This window comes from Perognathus longimembris, chromosome 1 (genome assembly GCF_023159225.1).
Source record: "Perognathus longimembris pacificus isolate PPM17 chromosome 1, ASM2315922v1, whole genome shotgun sequence".
NCBI lineage: Eukaryota > Metazoa > Chordata > Mammalia > Rodentia > Heteromyidae > Perognathus > Perognathus longimembris.
The window spans coordinates 157,878,046-157,900,656 of record NC_063161.1 but is presented as its reverse complement, the minus strand read 5'-3'; the positions used below and the strand labels follow the sequence as shown (position 1 = coordinate 157,900,656).

Genomic DNA, 22,611 nt, shown 5'->3' with positions numbered 1-22,611 from the left:
CAGAAGGATAGAGTCTAAGGGAACACACACGGCGTGGTCAGACTGAAAGTCAGGAGAGGAGGCCACCAAGCTCTACCAAGCTGGGAGCTCAGAGAACGCCAGGAGCTACGGTAGATGGCGGCTTCTCCACCAGGGCCCGGGATAGGGAAGGGACTCTGGGATGGTGTTAGTCTGGTGCTTTTTTTCATTTGGTTTCTCCAAAGGGAGAGGGGTAAAGTTTAGCTGGGGAATGAACTTGAACCATGATCACATGGACACTGCCGGCTTTGAACTCAGGACCTCGGAGGGCTCTCGTTTGGCTTTTTGTGCCCAAGGCTGACCCTACCACTTGAGCCACAAACCCACTTCCTACTTGTTGCCGGATTTGGGGAAACCAGACAGACTTCCGGGGACTTTCCTGCGCAGGCTGGCTTCGATGCTCTAGATCTCAGCCTCCCGAGTAGCTGGGGTTACAGGTGTGAGCCCCCCTCCTCCCACGAGAAACCCGAGGCGCAGTGGGGTTGCGAGCAGCGTCCCCCCTCCAGCGGCCTGTGGGCGGCGGGAGCCGGCCTCGACGTCTGGGGGGGACCTGGGCAAAGTGCACACTAGCAGCGACTCCCCAAGGTCAGACCGGCTCCCCGCGCCGCACTGCGGTTTTGTTTCCCTCTAAATCTCTTAATCACCGCGTCTCATTTTGGGATTTCGAGGGCTTGGCACCGGCCGGCAGAGCCGCAACTCAACCCAGGCAGCGTGGTGCAGAGGCGCCAGGCCGGCCGCTCCGTGCCCAGGCACCCTGGGCACCCCCACCCCCCGCCCCGGGCCTCGCTGCCTCTGGACAACCCCTCGTTAACGGCCCTGCCAGGACCTGCTGCAGCGATCATCAAGAACTTGGCCTCTCTCTCCCGGGCGCAAGGCCCTTGTGGCTTCTCAGCTCTGAAACGCCGGATGATTGATTACCATTGCCTGCCCGGGCCTCAGTTTCCCCGCCTTTCTGCAGCTACAATTACGGGATACCCATTAGGCGCCCAGCCCGGCGTTGGACTGGAAGCAGGAGGACAAAGCAAGTCGCCACGGCTGCCACCGCCATGCGACGAAGCCACCTGTCCACCTCCCGCCCGCCCCGCCCGCCCCGCCACGTCTTAATGACGCTGCCTCCCGAGCCTGCAGGAGACAATGGCATTCAAGCACCTGTCTGTACCTGGCAGCGGAACGGGGAACAGCGGCAGCCAAGAGCTAGCCTCGGTGCGTGGGGTGGGGGGTGGGGGGGGTCGGCTTCAGGCAGCTGCCTGGGCCCCAGCAGCTCAGGGAGGCAATGTGAGTCCCCAAATCGGGGACGTGTGACTGGACAGAAAAAGGGGGCAGAAAGCACCCAGTGGCCACGGGCCAGTCGCTCTCATCTCTCGAGAAGCGGCCGTGCCCCCGCAGCTGGGACAGTGAGCGGCCACGGGCTGCGGGGGACACAGGCGGACGTGGCTGATTCCACCGGGAATATCTGTGGACACTGACGTTCGAGTGTCATGGAATTTTCATGTGTTCTGAGGTGTTTTTTTTTTTTAATTCCCCCCCCCCAACTATTTAAAAATAGAAAAATAGGGGCTGGGAATGTGGCCTAGGGGCACAGTGCTTGCCTATCATGCATGAAGCCCTGGGTTCGATTCCTCAGCAGCACATACGCAGAAAGAGGCAGAAGTGGCGCTGTGGCTCAAGTGAGCACAAAGAAGCCAGGGACGGTGCTCAGGCCCCGAGCCTAACTAAGCCCCAGGACTAGCAAAAAAAAAAAAAAAAAAAAAGAAGAAAAAAGTAAAATGCAAATTAATAAGAAAAATGTTCATAGCTCAAGGGCGGAATAAAAGCAGGCGATGGGATGGATGGGGCCGGGGCCGGGGCCTGGGCGCCCCCAAGTTGGGGAGGGGGGTGAGCCGGAGCTGGTTTGGAATCAGCAAGCCTGAGTCTCAGCCCAGTGCAATGGGCAGGTATGAAAGTCAGTCTTGGTGCCTGCAAGGCCAGGCCCCCCGTGTTGGGGTCTAATGTCACCCACAATGGGTCTGTCTATACGTGGTCACCCCCAGCTGCTACACGGCCAAGATGTGGCACGTAGCCGGGCACCGGTGGCTCACACCTACGTCCTCCTAGCCACTCAAGAGGCCAAGATCTGCGGCCCTAAGTTTGAAGCCAGCCTGGGCAGGAAGAGCTGTGAGACTCGCATCTCTAGCAAACCACCGGAGAGCCGGAAGTGGAGCCGTGGCGAAGCGGAGCGCGCGAGCCAAGTGCGAGTTCACGAGCTGCCACGCTCGGCTGTGTCGCCGAGACCTGCGTGCAGGGGCGTCTGCTGCGGGCAGTTCCCATCGTGGCTCCGGCGCCTGCCTGGGGACCAAACCCAGCCAGGTCCCCTCCGGCCATGTCACCGGTTCAGGGCTCCACAGTCCCTCCCGAGCGTCTGGGTGTCGGGTGCGAGGCCCGCCCTGGGCCCAGCACCTGGCACGCCGGAGCCTCGTGCAGAAGGGGGACCCAGGGGCTTGCTCTGGGGGGTCAGCCTCTCCTGACGCCCTGGGGAATGATGCTCATGACTCCTTGGCCCCCCGCCCCCCCCCCAGTCCGGCGGTGGGAGGAGCCTGTGGCTGAGGCTGGGGTGCGGGCGGTACCCACCGGTGTAGACCAGTTCGGCAAATTTCAGGCCCAGGCTCTGCTTGATTTTGCGCACTTCCCGGTCCATGGTGAAGGCCTCAATGTCTAAGTGAGCGTGGTACAGGATGGTCCCCGCTGGGGTCTCGTAGATGCCTGGCCATTTTTTCCAGGCAGGAGAAAAGGGAGAGAGAGAGAGAGAGAGAGAAAAAGAAACGTATGAAACCCAAACTGTCAGCAAATGACAAAAAAAAAAAATAATAATGACTCGTCTGACAGGAGACAAGCCGGTCGGACCCATTCACTCTCAGCTTGCTGTAAAATGCATCTGTCATTATGTTCATGCTGAGGCCGCGACAGTCCACTCTGCGGCTTGTGGAGAAAATGTCTAGATGCCCCCCTTTGAAGAGGCCCTCAGACACGGGAAAATGACAGGGTTTCGGAGGAGCGCCCCCCCTTCCCAAGGCAGGCCCACCGGCCCGCGACTGAAAACCTGTAATTAAACCGACGGGCGCTGGAGCCCAAGGCCCCCAAATATCCCTTCCTGCCTTCCGCCAGGGAGCCAGGGGAGGGGGACGGTCGTGCACACGCACGCACACGCGTGCGCACGCGTGACCACACGCACGGCCCACAGCAGGGGCCTCCCCGGCGGCCGGGTCTCTCCTGAGATTCCGGGGAGGTGCAGGGTGGAGCACTGACCCAGAGTCCCTTCCTGTCGCCTCCCCTCACTTCTTCTGTTTGTGTCACAACTTCCCCGGAGCAGATGGCCTGGGAACTGACGCGGAGAGGGCGAGATCTGAGGATCACGGTTCGGAGCCAGCCTGGGCAGAAAAGTCCCTACGCGATTCTTATCTCCAATGAACCGCTCAAAAACTGGAAGTGGCGCTGTGGCTTGAAGTGGTAGAGCGCTAGCCTTGAGCAAAAGAGCTCAGGGACAGCGCCCGGTCCCCGAGTTCAAGCCCCACAACAAACAGAACAACAAGGGAAAACAAAACAGGAAGAGCTGTCCGCTGGTGGCTCATGTCTGGTAGCCAAGCTCCTCAGGCTGAGCTCTGAGGCTCCAGGTTCAAAGTCAGCCCCCGAGGGAAAGTTTGTGACAGTTTTATATCCAAAGTGGATCTGTGGCTCCAGTGGTAGGGGGCCAGCTTTGCGTGAAAAGCCATGCACGTGTCTGAGGCCCTTGGTTCAAGCTCTAGTTAGTGGCACACATGCACACGCATGTGCTTGTGCACACACACACACACACACAGAGCTGGGATCTGTACACCCAGCTTCACAGCGGCCCAAAGCAAACACAACCTGGCTGCACACTGTTCCAGAGCCAGACACACACATACACACCGACAGGCCTGCCCATGCAGCCCAGTATTACTCAGCCTTAAAAAAAAGGAAGGACATGGGTGGGGCAAGCTGTAATTCTAGTTTACTCAGGAGGCTGAGATTGGGAGGACTGCAGATGGGGGTGAGCCCAGACAAGAACCTCTCCCACGGTCTCCTCTTCAGTGCTATGCTTGTCATCCCAGCAATGGTGGGGGGGTGGTAAGGAGGAGGGTCACGGTCCCGGCCAGCGTGGGCCCAAACAGAACTGCGGCTCACTAAGTGCGGAGTACCAGCCTAGCCAGCTCTAGGCCCTGACTTCCAAATCTCCAGTAATTGTGTGTGTGTGTGTGTGTGTGTGTGTGTGTGTGTGTGATTGTGCTAAGTGAAATAAGCCAGTGACAGAAATCTAACTTCCTTCTTCTCTCCCTCCCTTCTTTTTTCGTGAGACAAAAATCTCTTTTCGTCTTCTTCTTCTTTTTCCCTTTTTGAAGCTCAGGCTGGCTTTGAACTCACCATCCTTCTGCCTCGGCCTCCTGGGTGTTAGGATTACGGGCAGGCGCTTAGCCCGGCTCTGGTCTTCTAAGGTCTGGGAATCATCTCGGAAATGCAAGACCCTTCAGGACCCACGTGGCACTGGGCTGTCTCCGGGGGTGACTTAGGCTGGAGGTTAGTTTTCTCGCTTGGCTCCCGGCCACTTCTCAGGGCCTTTGGCCACGAGAGCCAATCGCCACAGACCCGGAAGAAGACACCAAGTCCCAGGTCTCAGGCCTCAGGTGAGGGGCAGGGCCGGGGCGACCCGCTGGGTCAGAGGCTGGAGCTTCCAGGCAGTCTCCACTAACCAAGTCTATTCTTGACCCCTCCAAACCAGGGGCAGGGGGGCTCACCGCTGTAACCCTCGGGACTCAGGAGGCTGAGATCTAGAGGAGTGCAGTTCGAAGCCAGCCTGGCCAGATAGACTATGCTAGACTCCATCTCCAAAACAACCAGCAAAAACAAACAAAAAAAAAGGTAGGGTTGGGCTTATGTGGTAGACTCCAGTCTTGTGAGGAAGGGGTCCTGAGTTCAAACCCAACTACCATCAAAAAAAAAAGGTCTCCAACAACATCTCCAAATCTGTTTGCTTTGAGGGGAACTGATCTGAACGCAGAGCCTCACCGCAGAGCCCTTGGCTTGTTTGTTTTCAGTTAGGATCCCGCACGCTTGCCTAGCACGGATCCTCACGCCCCCATCTCCCGAATGCTGGGATTACAGGCATGCATCACCACGCCACGCCCAGCAGCACCCTCACGTTTTTGTTCTTTTTGGGGTTTTTTGCCAGTCCTGGGCCTTGAACTCGGCCTGAGCACTGTCCCTGGCTTCTTTTTGCTCAAGGCTAGCACTCTGCCACTTGAGCCACAGCGCCACTTCTGGCCGTTTTCCATATACGTGGTGCTGGGGAATCGAACCCAGGGCTTCATGTATACGAGGCAAGCGCTCTACTACTAGGCCACATTCCCAGTCCAACACCCTCAGGCTTATACACAGGGCTCAAGCCCTCAGCTCCAGGGACCTCTTGGTTGCATTGGCAGATAACGGTCCAGACAGAATCCACAGTGCAGCTCTGCAAAGGGGCTCAGAACCGAGAATTGGACAAGGAGGGAGAGAGGAAGGAGGGCGACAGCCGGATGGCTGGGAAAACCCCACGTGGGGGGCGGTGGGGCCTAGCTCATGGGGTAGAAGGTAATACCTAGTTCCTCAAAAAGAACGCCAAAATCAATCATCAGTCCTCACAACAGTAATAAGAGCCATTGCCGTCGGCTCAGCAAGAGAGGATTATCCTCAGCACAGAAGCTGAGGCCGCGCCTCACGGGGTGAGAAGTTCCTCAAGACAATGGTGCCAGGACACCTCGAAAGTGACTCACCCCGCCATCCTAGCTGCTCAGGAGGCTGAGGTCTGAGGATCGAGGCGAGGAGCCAGCAGCCTGGGCAGGAAAGTCTGCGAGACTCTTTAGCTCCAACGAACCGCCAGAAAAACCTAGAGCGGAGCTGTGGCTCAAGTGGTAGAGCACCGGCCTTGAGAACAAAAGCTCAGAGACAGCACCCGGGCCCCGAGTTCCAAGACCCTTGGGACTGGCACGTGTGGGTGCCCACACGCACACTGCACACAGGGGACTCCACCGTCCGTTTAGAAAGACAGACGTGGCGAGGGTGTGGATGTGTGCCCGACGGCCCTGCCTCCAACCTGGCAATAAGGAGAAGCCAAGGGAAAGCCTTCTAGCTTTTTCTCTCAGGGCTGGTATCCCACCAATTGAGCCACAGCTCCACGGCCAGCTTTTTCCTGGTTAATTGGAGACAAAAGTCTCATGGATCTGCTTGCCCAGGCTGGCTTTGAACTAGGATCCACTGAGCTCCGCTTCCTGAGTACCTAGGACCGCAGGTGCGAGCCACCAGTGCCTGGCAGAGGGCAACCCAAGGTCAAGCCCTTTCCCATCAGCCTCTGCGAGCGCCATGCCCACAAAAGCCTGTTGTCTGTCTCCACCCTGGGACTGACGGAGCCAGGAACTCAGTACTCAGAATCGGGGCTTTCGGGGCTGGGAATATGGCCTAGTGGCAAGAGTGCTTGCCTCCTACACATGAAGCTCTCAGTTCGATTCCCCAGCACCACATATACGGAAAACGGCCAGAAGGGGCGCTGTGGCTCAAGTGGCAGAGTGCTAGCCTTGAGCCGGAAGAAGCCAGGGACAGTGCTCAGGCCCTGAGTCCAAGGCCCAGGACTGGCCAAAAAAAAAAAAAAAAAAAAAAGAATCGGGGCTTTCGAAGGACTCCTTTCTGGAAAATTCTAGAAACCTCCAAAGCTATTCTAACTTCCTCTGAGACCTGCCTGGAAGGTTAGCATACGGATACACAACCTTGAATGTGAGACTCGTGAACTGCTCATCTTGTTTCTGGAAATCCCCGAGATGGGCCCAGGGTTCGAGATAGAGCCACGCCTCGCTGCAGGTGCCCGGGGACACAACAAGGCCGGCCCGTCCGGGAACAGAGGGCACACAGGGGCGCGGAGCCGGGCCAGGCCAGGGCTCCAGCAGAAGGTCCCAGGCTAAAACCAAAACCAGAGCCACAAATCCCAGCCGTCCAACAAGCATTTCCCACTCTTATCTTAGCAGGTGTTAAAAGTGGATGGCGACAGATCAAGAAGCTTGTTTTCAGGTGTGTGTGTGCATTCTAAAGGCCTTTTCCCTCTCTACCGGAGCCGGGGGGCGGGAAGGGAGGGTTCAGATGATTTCTGTGTATTTCTTCTGGGGGGGTAAAAAAAAAGGCTTAAAAAAATCAGTGACAGAAACCTGATGCTAAAAGACTATGGATTTGGGGCTTTTGACAGTCGCACACAAACAACTGTGCCGGAGAGGGAAATGACAGCCAGCCCCGCGCTGCCCTGGAAGAGACAACAGGCATCTTCGAGTGACACGCACAGCAGTGCCAAGTGTCTATTTTCATCTCCTCGTGTTTACAGGGAAGACAGGGGTGTCAGCAGCCCGCTGCAGAGCAGCTTCAATCACGCCCTAATTACCGCCAAGAAGGTGTGGGGGGGCCGCACAGGGAAGGAAGCCTTGGGGTGGCAGGAGGGGGAGAGCGGACCAGGGGCGGAGGTGGGGACCCCAACTTCTGTGGTTCCCCGGAGTCCTTCCTTCTCACCTGCTCCCGAAGCTGCCAGCCCAGTCTGCGTGGAGGCAGCGGGGGGCCAGGGCGAGAGGCGAGGACACCCGGGTCAGAGGCTGGCTGGAGCCCCCTGGTTCCCCTCTTGGGTACCAGGGCCATGGCTGGAGGCGGTTGCCATGGTGATGGGAGGCAAGTTGGGTGGGACTCTTAGCCATCCTGGCGCCTAGGCAAATCAGTCCTGGGGATCAGGGTAGCATCTGTAAGGCTTCCAGGGACCCAGAACCCCTCACCAGCCCCTCTGGGGGGGGGGGCCGGCAGGGCTGGGTAGGGGTGGTATGGAATCCTGCCCCCTGCGTCCTGAACCGCTAGAGAGAGAGAAGAGCGAGTGAGAGAGGAGAGGGAAGAGGAGAAAGCAGGTGTGGAGGGGGGACCGGAAGGAAGCGAGCGGCCGGCGGAAGGGAGGAAGAGAAGCATGGAGAGCAGAGGTGAGGGCGGCCCGGGCAGGGCTGAGGAGAGGAGAGGGTAAGCGCCCGAAGTCTGGGGCCCCCCCCACCCCCAGAGGAGAGAGAAGGTGAGCCGAAGGACAAGCCAAGCTCCTTCCTGGCTTCCCTCGTGCCTGCCCCCCTCCTCCCCACTGATTCATTTACTTCACTTAATTAGCCCCCCTCCAGAGTTAAAAAGATAATGTGATAACGACGCGAGAACAGCTACAGCAGCGCAGCCAAAGCCTCCTGCCACCTGCAGCCTCCCCAGCCGCGCCCTTGACCCCGAAGCCCCTTCCCACCGCAGCCGCTGACCACCGGGCCACCGGCCCCCGAGCTGCCCACTGCCTCTCCTGCAACCACCGCCCCCCACCCAGGAAAGCAGCCACAAGCCCTTAACGAATTTCAATTACAAGCTTTGTAAAATCAATACAAATGACATTTTCCCTTGTCCTCGAAAGCAGGGACGACCGTGGCTAGCTCTGCCCTCCGTATAATTGCTGATTAACAGCCTCTCCCATTATCGTACATTTCGTAAACACCCCCTCCTCCTCGTGGGGAAGTCTACCGCATCCTGATTTATTCTTTCCCATCTTCCTTTACACAAGGCAACCACCCTAAAATTATCTAGCAAGAAAATAAGCAAGCGAGAGAACTTCTGGAGAGCCATGATGACATTTTACGCTGGCCCTTCCTTTGAAGGATGGAGGTTCAGAGAGGGAAATCAACCTGACTAAGAGCACACAGCAAGACAGCACCCAGATGAAATCCCACACTCAGACACACACACACACACACACACACACACACACACACACACACACACACAATGCCTAGGGGTGCTCTTCTTCTTTCGTGGGTAATGAAGAATCAAAGGCGGTTGGGACAGATGTCCTCACTCTGCCTTCTGGGGCTTGGGGCTCCATACGAGTCCCAGGATAAAGAGAGCCAGCCTACCATCCGGACACACTGTCGCGGCCCATTCCCAAGACAAGTCAAAGCTCAGGGAGGAGAAACTGCTTTCCCGATGGTGGTGGAGCCCACCAATCAGGACTCAGTGCCCGGGATCCATGGTCCTCTCCTGGGTCTCCAGGGGGCCCAGTGCCTGCCAGGCCCAACCAATCAATCAGTCAGCATGGCCACCCCGCCTCCAGCACGGCTCCTTCTCCTACACCACCACCCCTGCAGAGGTCTCAGCCCAGATCTTGGGGTGGCTCCTGTTTGTCATCCTAGCTACTCAGGATGCGATCTGAGGATCACGGTTCGCAGCTGGCCTGGGCAGCAAAGTCTGTGAAACTCTCTATCTCTAATGAGCCATTAAAAAGCCAGAAGTGGCGCTGCGGCTCAAGTAGTGGAGCAGTAGCCTGGAGCATAAAAGCTCGGTGCTGGTGCCCTGACCCTGAGTTCAAGCCCCAGAACTGGTGTACAAGCATTCACACCAAAAGACCTCCTTCGGCTCAATTTTGTGTCTGTGCCTGGCAGGATGACACAGAGCCATCCCAATTGACTGGCAATGTCTGCCGACAGTACTGACCAAGCCGCACCTGGAGTCAGTAGGAGAGTGCTACAATCAACTAGTTATGTCTGCCGTGGGCACAGCTGCCCACAGGTGCTGGACAGCTCTCGGCTGCACTGGCTTTCCAAAAGGCCCAGACTGCCTTTGTGCTCACACAGCATCTCATGGGGACCGGCAACCAATGATGCACCTTTATCAATGCACAGGTTCATCCAACCCAGAGCTGTTCATCTCCAGAGCCCAGGTTCTGAAGCCTCTTTTCCATACTATGCCTTGTCCCTCCAGCCACTGATGTTTTAGACTTGGGAGGGGGGGAGAGTCCACCCCGCCCCAGGGGATGGGATGCCATCTCCTACCCCAGCCCCGCCTCAGGGGAGGGAGTCCCAGTGAGAGCTCCCAAGGGCAAGTGGAGACAAAAGAACATTTAATCAGATATTAAATAGGCGGGGGGACAAAGGTAAGCCAGGGTGAAAAGCAACAGCTAATTAGTGACATTGTTCTTGGTAAGGCCTTCCCAAGAGTGTTTCAATTAGGTGCTTTCTCAGGAATAATAGCAGAGGAGAGGAAGAAAAAAAAAAAAGATCAGGGAAAGAGGCAAGGAGGCTTGCTCATCCCTGGTCCCCGTATCTTCCTAGAAAATTCTAGCACAATGAGGCCACAGTCATTTGGCAAGGCAGTAAGAATGTCCTGAAGGACGAAAGACCAGCACTGTTCATGCTCCAGTTTTCTCCGTTTGTGTTATCTTTTCACGTCTACATTAACACCTACCCAAGCAGGGGGCTGTGGCCACCCGATGGCTCACTCCTGTAATCACAGCCGCCACTCGGGAGGTTACGATATGAGGACTGAGGTTCAAAGCCAGGCCGAGCAGAAGTCCTCGACCATGAGATTCTCATCTCCAATGAACCAGCAAAAAGACAGAAGCGGAGCTACGGCTCGAGTGGCAGAGCACCAGCCTTGAAAGCAAGAAGCTCAGGGACAGTGCTCAGGACCAGAGTTCAAACCCCAATACCGGCACAAAGAAGACTTAGGTGCCCACTGGGCACATCTATAATCCTAGCTACTCTGGAGGCTGAGATCCAGAGGATTGTGGTTCAAAGCCACCCAGGACAGAAGAGTCTGTGAGACCCCATCTCTAAAGCAACCAAGAAAGAGCAAGACTGGAAGTGTGGCTACAGTGTTGAAGTCCCAGCAAGGGTGAGCAGGCTGAGAAAACGGGAGGCCCTGAGTTCAAAACCCCAGTCCTGGACAAAGAAAATCAGATACCCAAAGTGGCAGGCTCGACCTTTCCAAAGCTTACCTCTCCCTCTTACAGGTTCCCCCCCCCCCCCCGCCCAAATAATAAAGCATTGTTTTGTCGTCAACCTGAGGCCCCCCTCCCCCCATAAGATGGGAAACTGAGTCCCGGAGGAGGGTGAGACGGATGAAATGGCGACTGACTGACCGCCGGAGCCTCTGGACGCCCTCTGCCTCCAGGGCCCCCGACAGCAAGTGGATCTCAGACCAGCAGCCCGGACGAAACCGCGGGAAGCGGAACTGCTCTTGAGAGCCGCGGCGGAGGCGGGCACATGCAGCTCGCGGCGCCCCCCACCGGCAGGCGTCTGGCCTGCAGCCTATCTTGCACCAGTAGCCTTAATGACCACGAAATTGGCCTGGCATGGTCCGCCTCCAAACCTGGCTTGGCTGTCCATGACACGAGAGAAGCTGACCCTGGGCCTGGCCCTGCCTGCCGCCCCCCCCCCCCCCCCACAGCCGCCCTTGACGGCGGACCGGGGGGACCTGTGGCTCACAGGGCGCCCCGGGAACTGCCCACTCACCTCGGGACTTCATCCCGATGAAGCGGTTCTCCACGATGTCGATGCGGCCCACGCCATGTTTGCCCCTGTGGGAGCAACGGGCGGCCTGGGTTTAGCATCGGGGCGGTGGGGGGGGGGGGTCTGAGGTCACCCACGGGGCTGGCCGCCATCAGTGGCCATGGCTCCTAGAGGCCATCTCAGCTGTGTTACCTACTTCAGGCGCCCCTTGTACAGAGGGGTCCACTGAGGCCCAGGGAGGGATGGGTGAGTCCGATGCTACCCTGTGAATTGTGAGCTGTCCCGGCCTGGACAGTCCCAGGGAGGGGGGGGCAGGGCAGGAGACCCTGGATGGGGCTATGGGGACTGTCCACCAGACTGTCACTGGGGGCCAAGGGAGGGGGGGCTGTCTCTGGTGGTTTCGGGGACTTACGCCACTTCATTCAGGTACAAGAAGAGCTCCAAGGAGGTCTGGCGCGTGGTGCCGTCCTTGACATTGGTCACCTTCACGGGGACCCCTGGTGGGGGGGGGGGGAGAGAAGGCAATGGGCTGGGGCTGTGCCCGCCCCCCCCCTCCACCGCAACGCCTTAAATAGATGTGACAGATATAGAGTACAAACGACTCCTTCAAAGCCTGCAGGTTGAGGCCTGCTGGGGAGGGGGGGGGTGGGCAGCAGAGGGGGGAGCAAGCCCCCTGGAATGAGAAGGAAAATGCAATGGAAAAAAAAAATCCGCCCTCCCTCGCCTCCCCCTCCACCCCCACCCCCCCCCCCCCCCCGCGTTCTCGGTGCCCCTTTTGCATTTAGGGGCTGTGAAATTGGAACCAGGCCCTGAACTAATTGAATTTCACGCTCGGCCATTGTCTTTAGCAGAGAGTACCTTCTGTCCCACCAGCTACGCCGGGGCCTGCGAACCGAGTGTGCACACACGCGCGCACACACACACACACACACGCACGCACGCCCCCCCCCTCCACCGCCCCTGCTCCATTTGTCAGGTGGACCCCTGAACCCTGATCCTGTACCCCAGACCCCCGCATCGCTGCGTGATTGATGGAGCAAGCCGGTGTCTGCTCTGCAGGCAGGACATCCATGAATTCTGAGAAGTGGGGTCCAGGGCCGGCAGGAGGGCAGAAGGGGAGGCGGCCCCCGTAGCTCCGCGCGGGAGGAGGGGGGGGTGGTGGTGGTGGTGGGAGGCGAGGGGGGGGGCGGTGGGTGGGTTCGGGGTTGACTTTGAATAGCAAGGGGCACTTTCTCGAGCGGTGTGAAATGAGCAATAAATGTATTAGGACACTAACAAGGGAGCGGTAACAGTGTCAAAGGAAAGCTGTTCAAAGTTGTCCGCTAATCCCCCACCCATCTGCCCGGCTCATTTCCATGTCGCCCGCCATCGGGTGCCAATCAGGCCTCAATAGAGGCTTTGGAGTCTTTATTAGCCAGGCGCCTCTTGGAGGCCTTCGCTCAAGGCGCTGACAGCCCCGCCATTCTTAACCCCCATTTCCAGGGGTTTTATAACTTGGTTGTAAATTGCTATTAAATGTAAGTCTGCCCAATAATGAACCTTAAGCTCCTCTCGCCACCCCCCCCCGCCCCCCGCCTCTGCCTTTCTCTCCCTCCCTGCTCCTATTATGGGCCTCCATTGGGGCCTTGGATGGGGTCTGTCCCGGGAAGACGGGACATTGTGGAGGCTGCTGCTGGCCAAAGCCTCTTAGCCTTTAAAATAGTTAATAATTAGATTAAAACTTCAAATAAATTAACTAGACAGTGAATGGGATCAGGGAAGGGGGAGGGCTCCTCCCCCTCCCCCCCACCCTCAGTTTCTGGATCACAATGCTCCTCTCCACGGAGGTGGGAGGGAGCGGAGGCCACCAGCTCGGGCACACACGGGGCCTGCGTCCGTCCGTCCGTCCGTCCGTCCGAGCCAGCAGCTGCCTCCAGGACGGGGGCCTCCGAAGGCTTCACGGGTCCCGGAGCTGGGGGGTGGGGTTGGGGTGGGGGGAGATTCAAGGGTTGGCACAGCTGCACGAGAGCGATGGAGGTGGCCACTGGTGGGCCGGGCTCTTGGCAAAGGCCGGTAACAGGTGGGCCATTAAATCCTAACAGTGCCAGGGCACCTGAGGCCCAGAGGGGTAAAGGTCACGCCAGCTCCCCTCTGACTGAAGGAGCTCTCTCCAGCTCTGGGCTCCGCCTCCCCCCCTCCCCCTTGGTAAACAGACCTAGGCCTGAGGTATCTATCGCCCACCTCCTGGGGCAGGAGATGCCCACTGCATCCAGAATGAGGCCGGGCATGCAGGCCAGGCCTGGGGCTTGCAGGGCAGATGAGCTCACCCGCTGACACAAGGGGGAGTGGGGACCCCCCCTGGCCCCTAGGGCTCATACCTGGGTCTGAGATCATCTCAGGACCAAAGTTGTGGCAGAAGTCCGTGAGATTCTTATCTCCAATTAACCAGCACAAAATGTCAAGCAAGAGCCCGAGGCCCCGAGTTCAAGCTCATGACGGACACCCAAATCACCCCAGTGAGCCCCCTTTCAAGACGGCTGGGGAGGCGTGTACCTTTCTTGAATTCGATCTCGAGGATGTCAGGACTGTTGGGGGCTGTGGCTGGGTCCTGGGTCTTTGTGTACAGGCCAGCAGGTGCTTGGTTCTGACAAGAGAAAGGGGTTAGAAGATGGGGGGGCGGGGAGACGGGGGGAGACATGCATCTGAAGCTAAGCCAAGCAACTCCAGGGCCTGTATGCCCAGGCCCCTCCAGTGTCTCAGTCCACGGGGGTCCCCAGCCCCCCAGCTAGTCCCACTTGTGGGGAGGGGACCCTAGGAAACAAAAGCCTCAAGAAATCAGACAATTTTCCTCTCAAGTTGATCTCATCTTTTTCTTTGACGCCCCCACAGCTGGAGGTGGAATAGCAGGAGAGAGACAAGTCAGGCAGGAAAAAAGTGTGACTTCGGAGGACGGGGTGGCGGCGGCGGCATTCCACCGGCTTCCCGCTCGCTCTTGCCGGCACGCCGGGAATTGGGGTTTATTCTGCACTGACCGCAAAGCTAATGACTGCGCATGACCCCAGCAGGTGCATCCGCGAGCCAGCCGTCCCTGGGGTCCCGAGGTTAATACTCACAGGGAGAAAAGAGAAGAGCAAAGCAAAAACCCATTTGAAAACACATCAACCTTTATGTATATTTCCTCTCGGGCGTGCTGGAAAATGGGTCTCTCGCGTGCCCGTGGAGGCGGAGGCTGCCGGGGACTGTCTCCCCACTCCCTCCCGCCTCCGGGGGCCCCAGCAGCCCCCAGGCTGCAGCTTGGAGCTTTGCCACTCACTGTGGGGCTGGGGGGGGGTGTCTCCCTTTGGGAACCCCCCCCATGGGTGCTGTCCACCTGCCAGGGTCCTGCCCATGAAGGCCTTCCCTTCCCAAAGTTCACAGAGCACCAAGCACCGTCCCCCTGCGGTGCTGAGCTGAGCACCCGGGCACAGCACAAACATGGCGGATCGAGGTCCAAGGTCAACCTGAGACGGTCCGTTTCTAATTAGCCAGCAAAAAGCTGGGAAGGAAGAGGCGGCTCCAATGGTAAAGTAGCAGCAGCTTTGAGTGAAGAAGCCGGGGGGACAGCAAGCCCCCCGAGTTGAAGCGTGAGTACTGGCGGCGGACAGAGACACACAGAAGGCAGACTGCTGCTGGGTGTGGAAACGCCTGGGGGGGGGGCCCCCAAAGTGCTGCGCGAAAGGAGACCCTAGACCGACCTTAAAGACAGACTCAGGAAGGCTGGGAGGGGTCCTCAGCCTGCCTCTCCACCCCCCCCTCCCCGGAGCCCGCCTCGGCTGCTGGGAAAGCGGGCTGAGCAGCGTCTCGCGGGCCTGGATGGGCAGGCAAGGCGCAACGCCATTCTCTGCCAAGCCCACCGCCCGCCCACCACCACCACCGCGGCCACCGCCACCGCCACCGCGCTGGGCCTGGGCTTGCCCGCGGCTGGCCGCGGCTTGCTGCATTGTCACTTTGTCCCACCCTCCTTGGAAGATGGCAGCCTGGCATTTGGGAGGAAGATCTACCCAACTCCACAACTTAAAGGAGGAGGCAGGCTAGCTGTCGGCACTGATTACATAAAATAATCAAATGGAACTATACAGGACAGTTGCTTTGCATTCTGAGGTAGCCAGGCTCACTTGCCTGCCTGCCTGCCTGCCTGCCTCCCTCCCTCCTAAAAGCCCAGTTCAAATGACAAATCGTTGTTCCTGAGTACCGGTGCTGTGTCCACACCAGCGGGAGGACTCACTTCCAATGTCATGGGGGGGGGGGGCTGTGGGTAGGGGGATGGGGGGTGAAGAGAGAGCGAGAATGGGGTGGGAGTATGGGGGGAGAGAGGGCGAAAGAAAGCCCAGAACAGGGTCCGAGAAGGAGAAATTGGAAGCAAATGGACCATGAACTGAGCCATGATGTACAAGGCATGATCAATGTTGAAAATGGTTTATTCATCCATCAGATATGGCGGCCGGCGGCTGAATGAGCTCTTTCACCGTGGGCCGTATGAAGTTAAAGCAAGTAAATTTCTATCTTTCTTCGCATTAGCTGCCTCATTGCCCTTCAATCAGCTCTCATGGAGGCAGAAAATGGCTCAGCCATCTGCCTCGGTCCCTCCCTTCTGCAAGGCTCTGGTCTCTGGGCCTTTTTTGGGGGAGAGGGGGAAGGGCACTGGCTCCCTGAAGCTCTCTGCCCCACACAGGCCAGCTAGAGATCCACACCGCGGGTCCTGGAATCCAGTTGCCCCTGAGGGACGCCCCGTGGCTAGAGGAGCAGACAGCAGGGCCGAGGGCCGAGGAGCCGCTGGGCCGGGACTGGGGTGTCTGGGACACAGTGCTTACGCAGTCGCCCAACCCTCGCCCGAGAGAGGACCAGGACCTGACTGAAGTGACAAGGCAGTGGAGCTGGGGCCAGGGGCTTGCGCCGGTCAGCCCAGCTATACTCAGGAGTCTGGGATCTGAGGATCCCGGTTCAAAGCCAGACTGGGCTAGAAAAAGTCCATGGGACCTCAACTCCAGAAAAAGTCCGTGAGAGGCTTAATTACCTAGCAACAGGCGGTGGAACACCAGCCTTGAGCAAAAAGCCAAGCAAGAGAGGCCCTGAGTTCAAACGACACCCCCCCACACACACCCCAACTAGTAACAAGTCTCAGTGCCTCAGCTGTCTGTAGAGTGACTTCCCCCCTCCCTGTAAAGAAGGGGGGGGAGGAGGAGAGAGAGGGAAGAAGGGAGGTGGGAATCTTTCCTCTGCAGGCTTGGGGCGGGCAGGACACCCCGCCTGGCCCAGGTCTGCCTCGCCCACCCCCCTGGGCGGTGTGACTGACTGGCTAATGAGAGGTGGCTGGCCCAAGTGTCGTGGGGTCAGCAGAGCATAAACTGGAAAAACCTGTGGCCGCAGGTAGCGCGGGCCCTCCGGTGAGCAGGGGGAGGGGGCTGTGGTGTGGGGGGGGAGGGGGGCACTGAAGCCAAGGGCTTGATCCCTGCCTGCGGTTGTGAGGAGTGAGGACTTTGGGCCTCAGTTTCCCCACACACCACCCACAGCCAGGCCCAGGGCTGGTGGTCTCTGGCATTGCCTCAGGGTGGGGGCCTGGGGCTGCTGGGGTTGGCACAGGGGGGAGGATGGGGGGCATGCAGGCCTAGCGGTGCTCTGGCTTCACCCCCTCCCCCCCCTCCAGCTGCCTTCTGGTATCTCCCAGGCCCAGCTGCCTGAGGCTCCTATCATCAGCCCCCCCCCCCCCCGCAAACTGCCCCCCCAGAGGGTGGGGCTGGGCCAGGGCCGGAGTTTGCTCTTCCTGTGACCCATCTCACCCTGCTGCCTCCATTTCTCCCGGCGACCAGGGGGAGACACAAAGAAACCCCCAGGGAAGAAACAGGAAACTCCGCACAGGGCCGGGGGCCGGGCCTGGGAGGCTGGGGCCAGGAGCAGGGTGCCCGGGCAGTCCTGAGGGGGGTCTGGCTCCCTCCCCCCACCCAGACGGCAGCTCGGCCAGGGCTGGTGGCCGCAGGCCGGGCCCTCCCACAAGTGGCTCATCTGCCTAATTACTTCTTTATGGTCTCATAATCACACACACTGGCTCGCTGCTCTGAAATATTTCCTTTCCCCATTCATCGCGCAGCAATTAGACAGAATAACGGGGTGGGGGGGCTTCAAATGCAGTGTGGGGGGGACAGGCCAGGGGCTGGGGGGGGGTCCAGACACGGCTCAGCGCCCCCAAACCCTCCCTCGTGAAATTTCAAAGCAGCCTACAAACAAAACAATAGCACCGGCTGGCTATGCCCAACCCCTCCCCGGGCAGGAAGAATGGGGGTTACCTTGGGGTTCTCCAGGATACCAGCCTCGTAGCTGTGGGTGCAAAAAGATGGCGTGAAATGGGGAGAAACAATTCCATTCACACTCCACCGCTCTGATACGTGCTCACAAGTCTGTCCAACAAAACACCTGCCGGCCAATGCTGCCTGGAAGGTTCCAGAAAACCCAGTACAGCGCCCCCCCCCCCCCCCCCCGCAGCAAATGAGACTGCAGTCCCAGGACTGCACACAAGGGGGCGTTAGCCTCCAGGCAGCTTTGCACACTGTTCCCTCTACCTTCCACAGCCTTCATCCGCCTCAGAGAAGCTCTCCAAGATGCTCCCTGTTTGGGGGCTCTGCTGGGACTCACGCTTAGCTAACCATGGTCACTGCAGGTGCTGGGGGGCCCCCATCAGCCTCCTTGAGGGCACTGGGCAGGGCCTGGGTGTGGGGCTCGAGGTCAGCCTCACGGCCAGTAGGGACTTCCTACCTGATATGCATGAGGTTCTCGTCCATGCTCCAGGGGCTCTTGGGGGTGACGGGGATGGGAATTCCATGTTGCTGCAGGAGAGACACAAGGGGATGTCAGACGCCCCCCCGAACTCCAGTCCCTATTCAGCCCCCCTTCCAGCCTGCCGGGGGGGACGACCCCACTACTGATGGGCGTGGAGAATGGCGCCTTTCGTGCTAGCTGTTTAGGAGGCTGAGATCTGAGGATCAAGGTTCGAAACCAGCCAGGGCAGGAAAGTCCATGAGACTCTTGTGTCCAATGAACCACCCCAAACCCGGAAGTAGAGCCGTGACTCAAGCGGTAGAGCGCCAGCCTTGAGCACTGAAGGTCAGGGGCAGTGCGCTGGCCCCGAGTCCTGCGGTCAGTGTGGCTCTCGGGCAGGCTGGCGTCCAGGCCCCGCCGGGGCGTGGAGGCCCGAGTCTGTGTCTGTGTCTGTGTGTCCAGCCTCCCTTCCTCACCACCTCGAAACTAAAAGAGGCTCAACGGGGCAGAAAGGGAGCACCACCTTGGGGTGGGGTGTCCTGTGGTCCACGGAGCCCCCCACGTGGAGAAGGAAGGCCGAGAGCCACTGCGGACTTCCCGTGCTCCCCTGTTTAAGCTGCACACGCAACCAGGCTACTCGATGTTGGGGCACGTGTCCCCCGACCTTTCCCAGGTCGAGTGTAGTCTCTCTACCTGTGGACGCCGGGGTCAGGACCCCGGCTGGGACGGGGCTGGGCAGCACAGCCCTGGGGGTGCCTGGGCGGGGGGGGGGGCCTGGGCTCCTGGGAGACTTTGCTCCTGGGTGCTGGGGTATCTCAGAACGGGGTGAGGAAAGGAAGGACTGACATGCAGGCTGGGTGGCCGCCACTCCACAGACAGCCAAATGTCTGTGTCGTGTCCCCAGTTTCTTGACCCCCCCTTTGCTCTCCCCCCACTCCAGTTCAAGTGATGACATCTGTCACCCCAGCTACCCAGGAGACTAACAGCAAGACTAGAGGATCAACCTTTGAGACCAGCAGGGGCAAAAAAAAAAACAACACCCCAAAACCTCACTGGACTCCATCAACAAAAAGTCAGGCTGGAGGCGTGGCTCAGGTAGAGTACTCGCCAAGCAAGCAAACAAGTCCCTCTGGTACTCAAACCTCAGTACCACAAACACCCCCAATGACCCCTGTACCCCCTTCTCTGTGGGGCAGGTGGCAGCGTTTCCCAGGGCCCCTCCTTGAACACTGACGTCACTTTCTTTAAGCCAAATATGGGAGCAACGGTGAGGATGGATGGTGTGTGTGTGTGTGTGTGTGCACGCACACGCGCGTCCACGCTAGTGCTGTACTGGAGCTCGAACTCGGGGCCTGGGCGCTGCCCCTGAGCTTGCTGGCGCATGGCTGGTGCTCTGCCACTTGAGCCACAGCTCCACTTCCCGCCTTTTGGTGATTCAAGACCAGGCTCACATCACAGACTTGCCTGCCGGGCTGGCTTCAAACCGGGATCCTCAGATCTCAGCCTCCTGAGCAGCGGGGATGACAGGCGGGAGCCACTGGCGCCAGCACATTTTGGCTCCAGCTAGTTAAAAACTAGATTTTTTCCCCCCCAAAGTTCCATTGATTTTTCTTTCATCGGTCTCGGATCCTGCCTGGTTCTGAATTTTGGACAAAGCCTGGCAGCTGCTCAGATATTCTGGTCATTTCCAGTGTGCTTCTACCTTCCTTCTAGAATGTGCTCAGATGCCCTACTACTGCTCAGTCCCAAATCCAAGCCCCCAGGAAGGAAAAGGGGGGGGGGTATACGCACCCCTCCCCTAACTTTTCCTATGGCAAAGGTTATTTGGGGGTAAAAGGCAAATCAAGAACCCCTCCACATATTATATATCCAAAATCTGGGGGTAAAAGGCAAATCAAGAACCCCCCCACATATTATATATCCAAAATCCAAGGAGGAAGAGCAGGATTCCTAAAGTCCATCTTTGCAGGGGGCTGGAAGGGGAAGGTCAGCCACCCCCCTCTCTTTGGGGGCCCGCCTGCCTTGAAGGGGAGAGAGCTGGGCAGAGGGGGCGCTGGGTTGGTCATCCATTATTCCCCGAGCTAAGACACGGCTTCCTATTTTATATCTTCAAGGAGGTGGGGGGGCGGGCGGGGGGGAAGGACGCCAGCCCTATGTGACAATTTGTTTGGTAACATATGGGTTTGCGCATGTAAACTCCTCTCTTAATAATAAAACAACAGATGGCGGGGGAGGGCCTCCGTGGAGCGCTCCGGTGCCTAATGGGCTGCCGGCGGGCCGGGCCGGCCGCGTCCCCTGCCACCGGGAGGCACCCCGGCTGCAGCGCGCACAGCCAGCCCTGGCGATTGCTATTTAAAAACCCGGGCAATTTTCTGGTGCGTGCGCTCGAGTCGCTTGTCTCCCGGCTGATTGATTGAGCCCGTTTGTCAAATGCTGCCATGGAGTGGCTCCAAAGAAAGGTGCCCCGCGGAGAGGCTAAGGATCTTGATACAAAACTTCTAATATGTTTTATTGCAACTTGTACTTCAAAGGAAAAAGGGAAAGGCTGGCGTCACCAAAGGCTTTGTCTGTCTCGGGGCCCCCAGGATGCCTACCTGTACCCCCTCGCCAAGAAAGCCCAGCAAACCACGAGCAACCAACCAGGTGATGGAGAGGGGAAGGGGCTTCCCCCTCACCCCTCTGACCCCCTCCCTTGGAGATCGGAGCTCGGTGCTTCCCCCCTCGGATGAGCCCACTCGGGAAACAGACAGATGGCCGCGGCTCCCGTGGGGCCAGCCCAGGGGACCCCAGGCTGCTGGAGGGGTGAAGGGGGGAGGTCCAGCCTGCACCCACAGTGGGGAGAAGGACCCGGGCAGGGGTGCGGAGGGAGGGGTGGGAGGCAGACTCCTACCTTGGCGTACTCCATCAGGTCGTTGCGGCCCTTGAAGCGGTTGTAGAACTCCGGCATCCTCCAGGGAGCGATGACCTGGACAGGGTCAGGGGTCGGGGGTCAGGGGTCAGGGGTCAGGACCGGCTCTGGCTGGCCCGTGTGTGTGCCGGTACTGGGGCTCAGCTTTTTGGTGGTTCGTGGGAGTCCTGTGGACTTTTCCTGCCTCGCCCTGAAGCGGGGGATCCTCCGCCCTCCGCTCCCGAGCGGCTGGGATCACAGGCACGAGGCACTGTGGACCCGTCGCCCCCTCCCCTGCTGGAGCTCGGGCGCCCCCTGCAGGCCGCTCTGGGTGGTGGGGAAGGACCTTGGCCGCACTCAGGTGTCGGGGTACAGGGGAGTGGTTACTGGGCTGCAGGGGCTCAGCAAGGGGTGACCCTCAGCCCCCAGCCCTCGAACACACAGCTGCTAGACCACTGCTCCTTGGCCCGGCGCCCCGAGACTAGTGTGGCCTCCGGCCTCTGGGGTGCAGCTCGGCTCGGCCTCCATGGACAAAACAAGGGCAGAAACCCCGCTGGGGACACGAGTTCTCCACAGCACACGAGCCCCCCAAACCCACACCGCCGGCTCCAGAGGGCCGGGGGCCACCAAGGGGGGGGGGGGGCTTCACTTCCACGCAGAGAGCGACAGGTCACGGGGTGACTATGTGGGGTCTAATAAGATACAAGAAAAAGCACTAGGTTTGTTTTGTGGTCCCATTTTTGGGAGACAGGGCCTCGCTTCCTGCGCAAGTGTGTGCCTGGACTGTGATCTGCCTATTTGAGGTTCCCCAGAGCTTCTGGGGTGACAGGCGCCCCCCCCCACACACTATGCCCCATTTCTCCTGTTGAGTTTCATTGCTTCCCCCCCCGCCCCCCTTTTCCTTTTGGTCGGGGCTGGGCTAGAACCTTGATCCTCTCATTCCCAGCTTCCCAAGTAGTCACGCATGAGCCACGGGTGCCTGGCTTTAAAAAAAAATTAAATGAAAAGAATGTGTCTACCAGGGAAAACTGGAAGTGGCCCCCAGGTTGGCATTTGATCCCCTGCTCTGGCCCAGGAGCCCTGCCCAGGCCTGCACTGAGTAGGCGCTGACTGCATGCAGGGGTGGGTGAGTGAAGGAAGGATGGGCAGAGGTGCAGGCCCGCCCGGCCCGCTCCGAGCTGGTCCAGCTCTAGGGAAGAACTCCCCACAGGGACAGCAAGAACGGTGGCTCACGCCTGGAATCCCAGCCGCTCAGGGCTGAGAGACCCGAGGACCGCAGTTCAAAGCCAGCCGGAGCAGGAAAGCCCCGAGGACTTTTGTCTCCAGTCAACCAGCAAAGAGCTAGGAGTGGAGCCGTGGCTCAAGCGTGGAGTGCTGGCCTGGAGTAAGTAAAACAGCTTGAGTTCAAGCCCCAGGTCCGGCGTAAAACAAACCCAGCACAACCGTGTAGCAAGCCCACCCTCTGGCTGCCTGCTGCCCCGCCCCCCCCCCCGTGGAGGGAGGGTCACACCTTACCTTAATCTGGGGCGCCAGCGAGTAGCAGGTGAGCTCAAACCGGACCTGGTCATTGCCCTGGGACAGAAGACA

At 59.0% G+C, this 22,611-nt stretch overlaps 1 protein-coding gene across 4 annotated transcripts in view; it reads right to left on the bottom strand.

Annotated features, from left to right (window-relative positions):
* The window catches only part of Ass1 (argininosuccinate synthase 1), a 38,627-nt gene that overhangs the window by 6,399 nt on the left and 9,617 nt on the right, over nt 1–22,611 (bottom strand). For all 4 annotated transcript variants that reach the window (XM_048345008.1, XM_048345016.1, XM_048345025.1 and 1 more), the window contains 8 exons: nt 22,540–22,596; nt 21,028–21,102; nt 18,135–18,205; nt 17,669–17,699; nt 13,902–13,992; nt 11,782–11,866; nt 11,373–11,437; nt 2,626–2,757 (listed from right to left, as the gene is read on the bottom strand). In XM_048345008.1, coding sequence (XP_048200965.1) covers nt 2,626–2,757; nt 11,373–11,437; nt 11,782–11,866; nt 13,902–13,992; nt 17,669–17,699; nt 18,135–18,205; nt 21,028–21,102; nt 22,540–22,596 — 607 coding nt within the window. The remainder of the gene's footprint in view (nt 1–2,625; nt 2,758–11,372; nt 11,438–11,781; nt 11,867–13,901; nt 13,993–17,668; nt 17,700–18,134; nt 18,206–21,027; nt 21,103–22,539; nt 22,597–22,611) is intronic.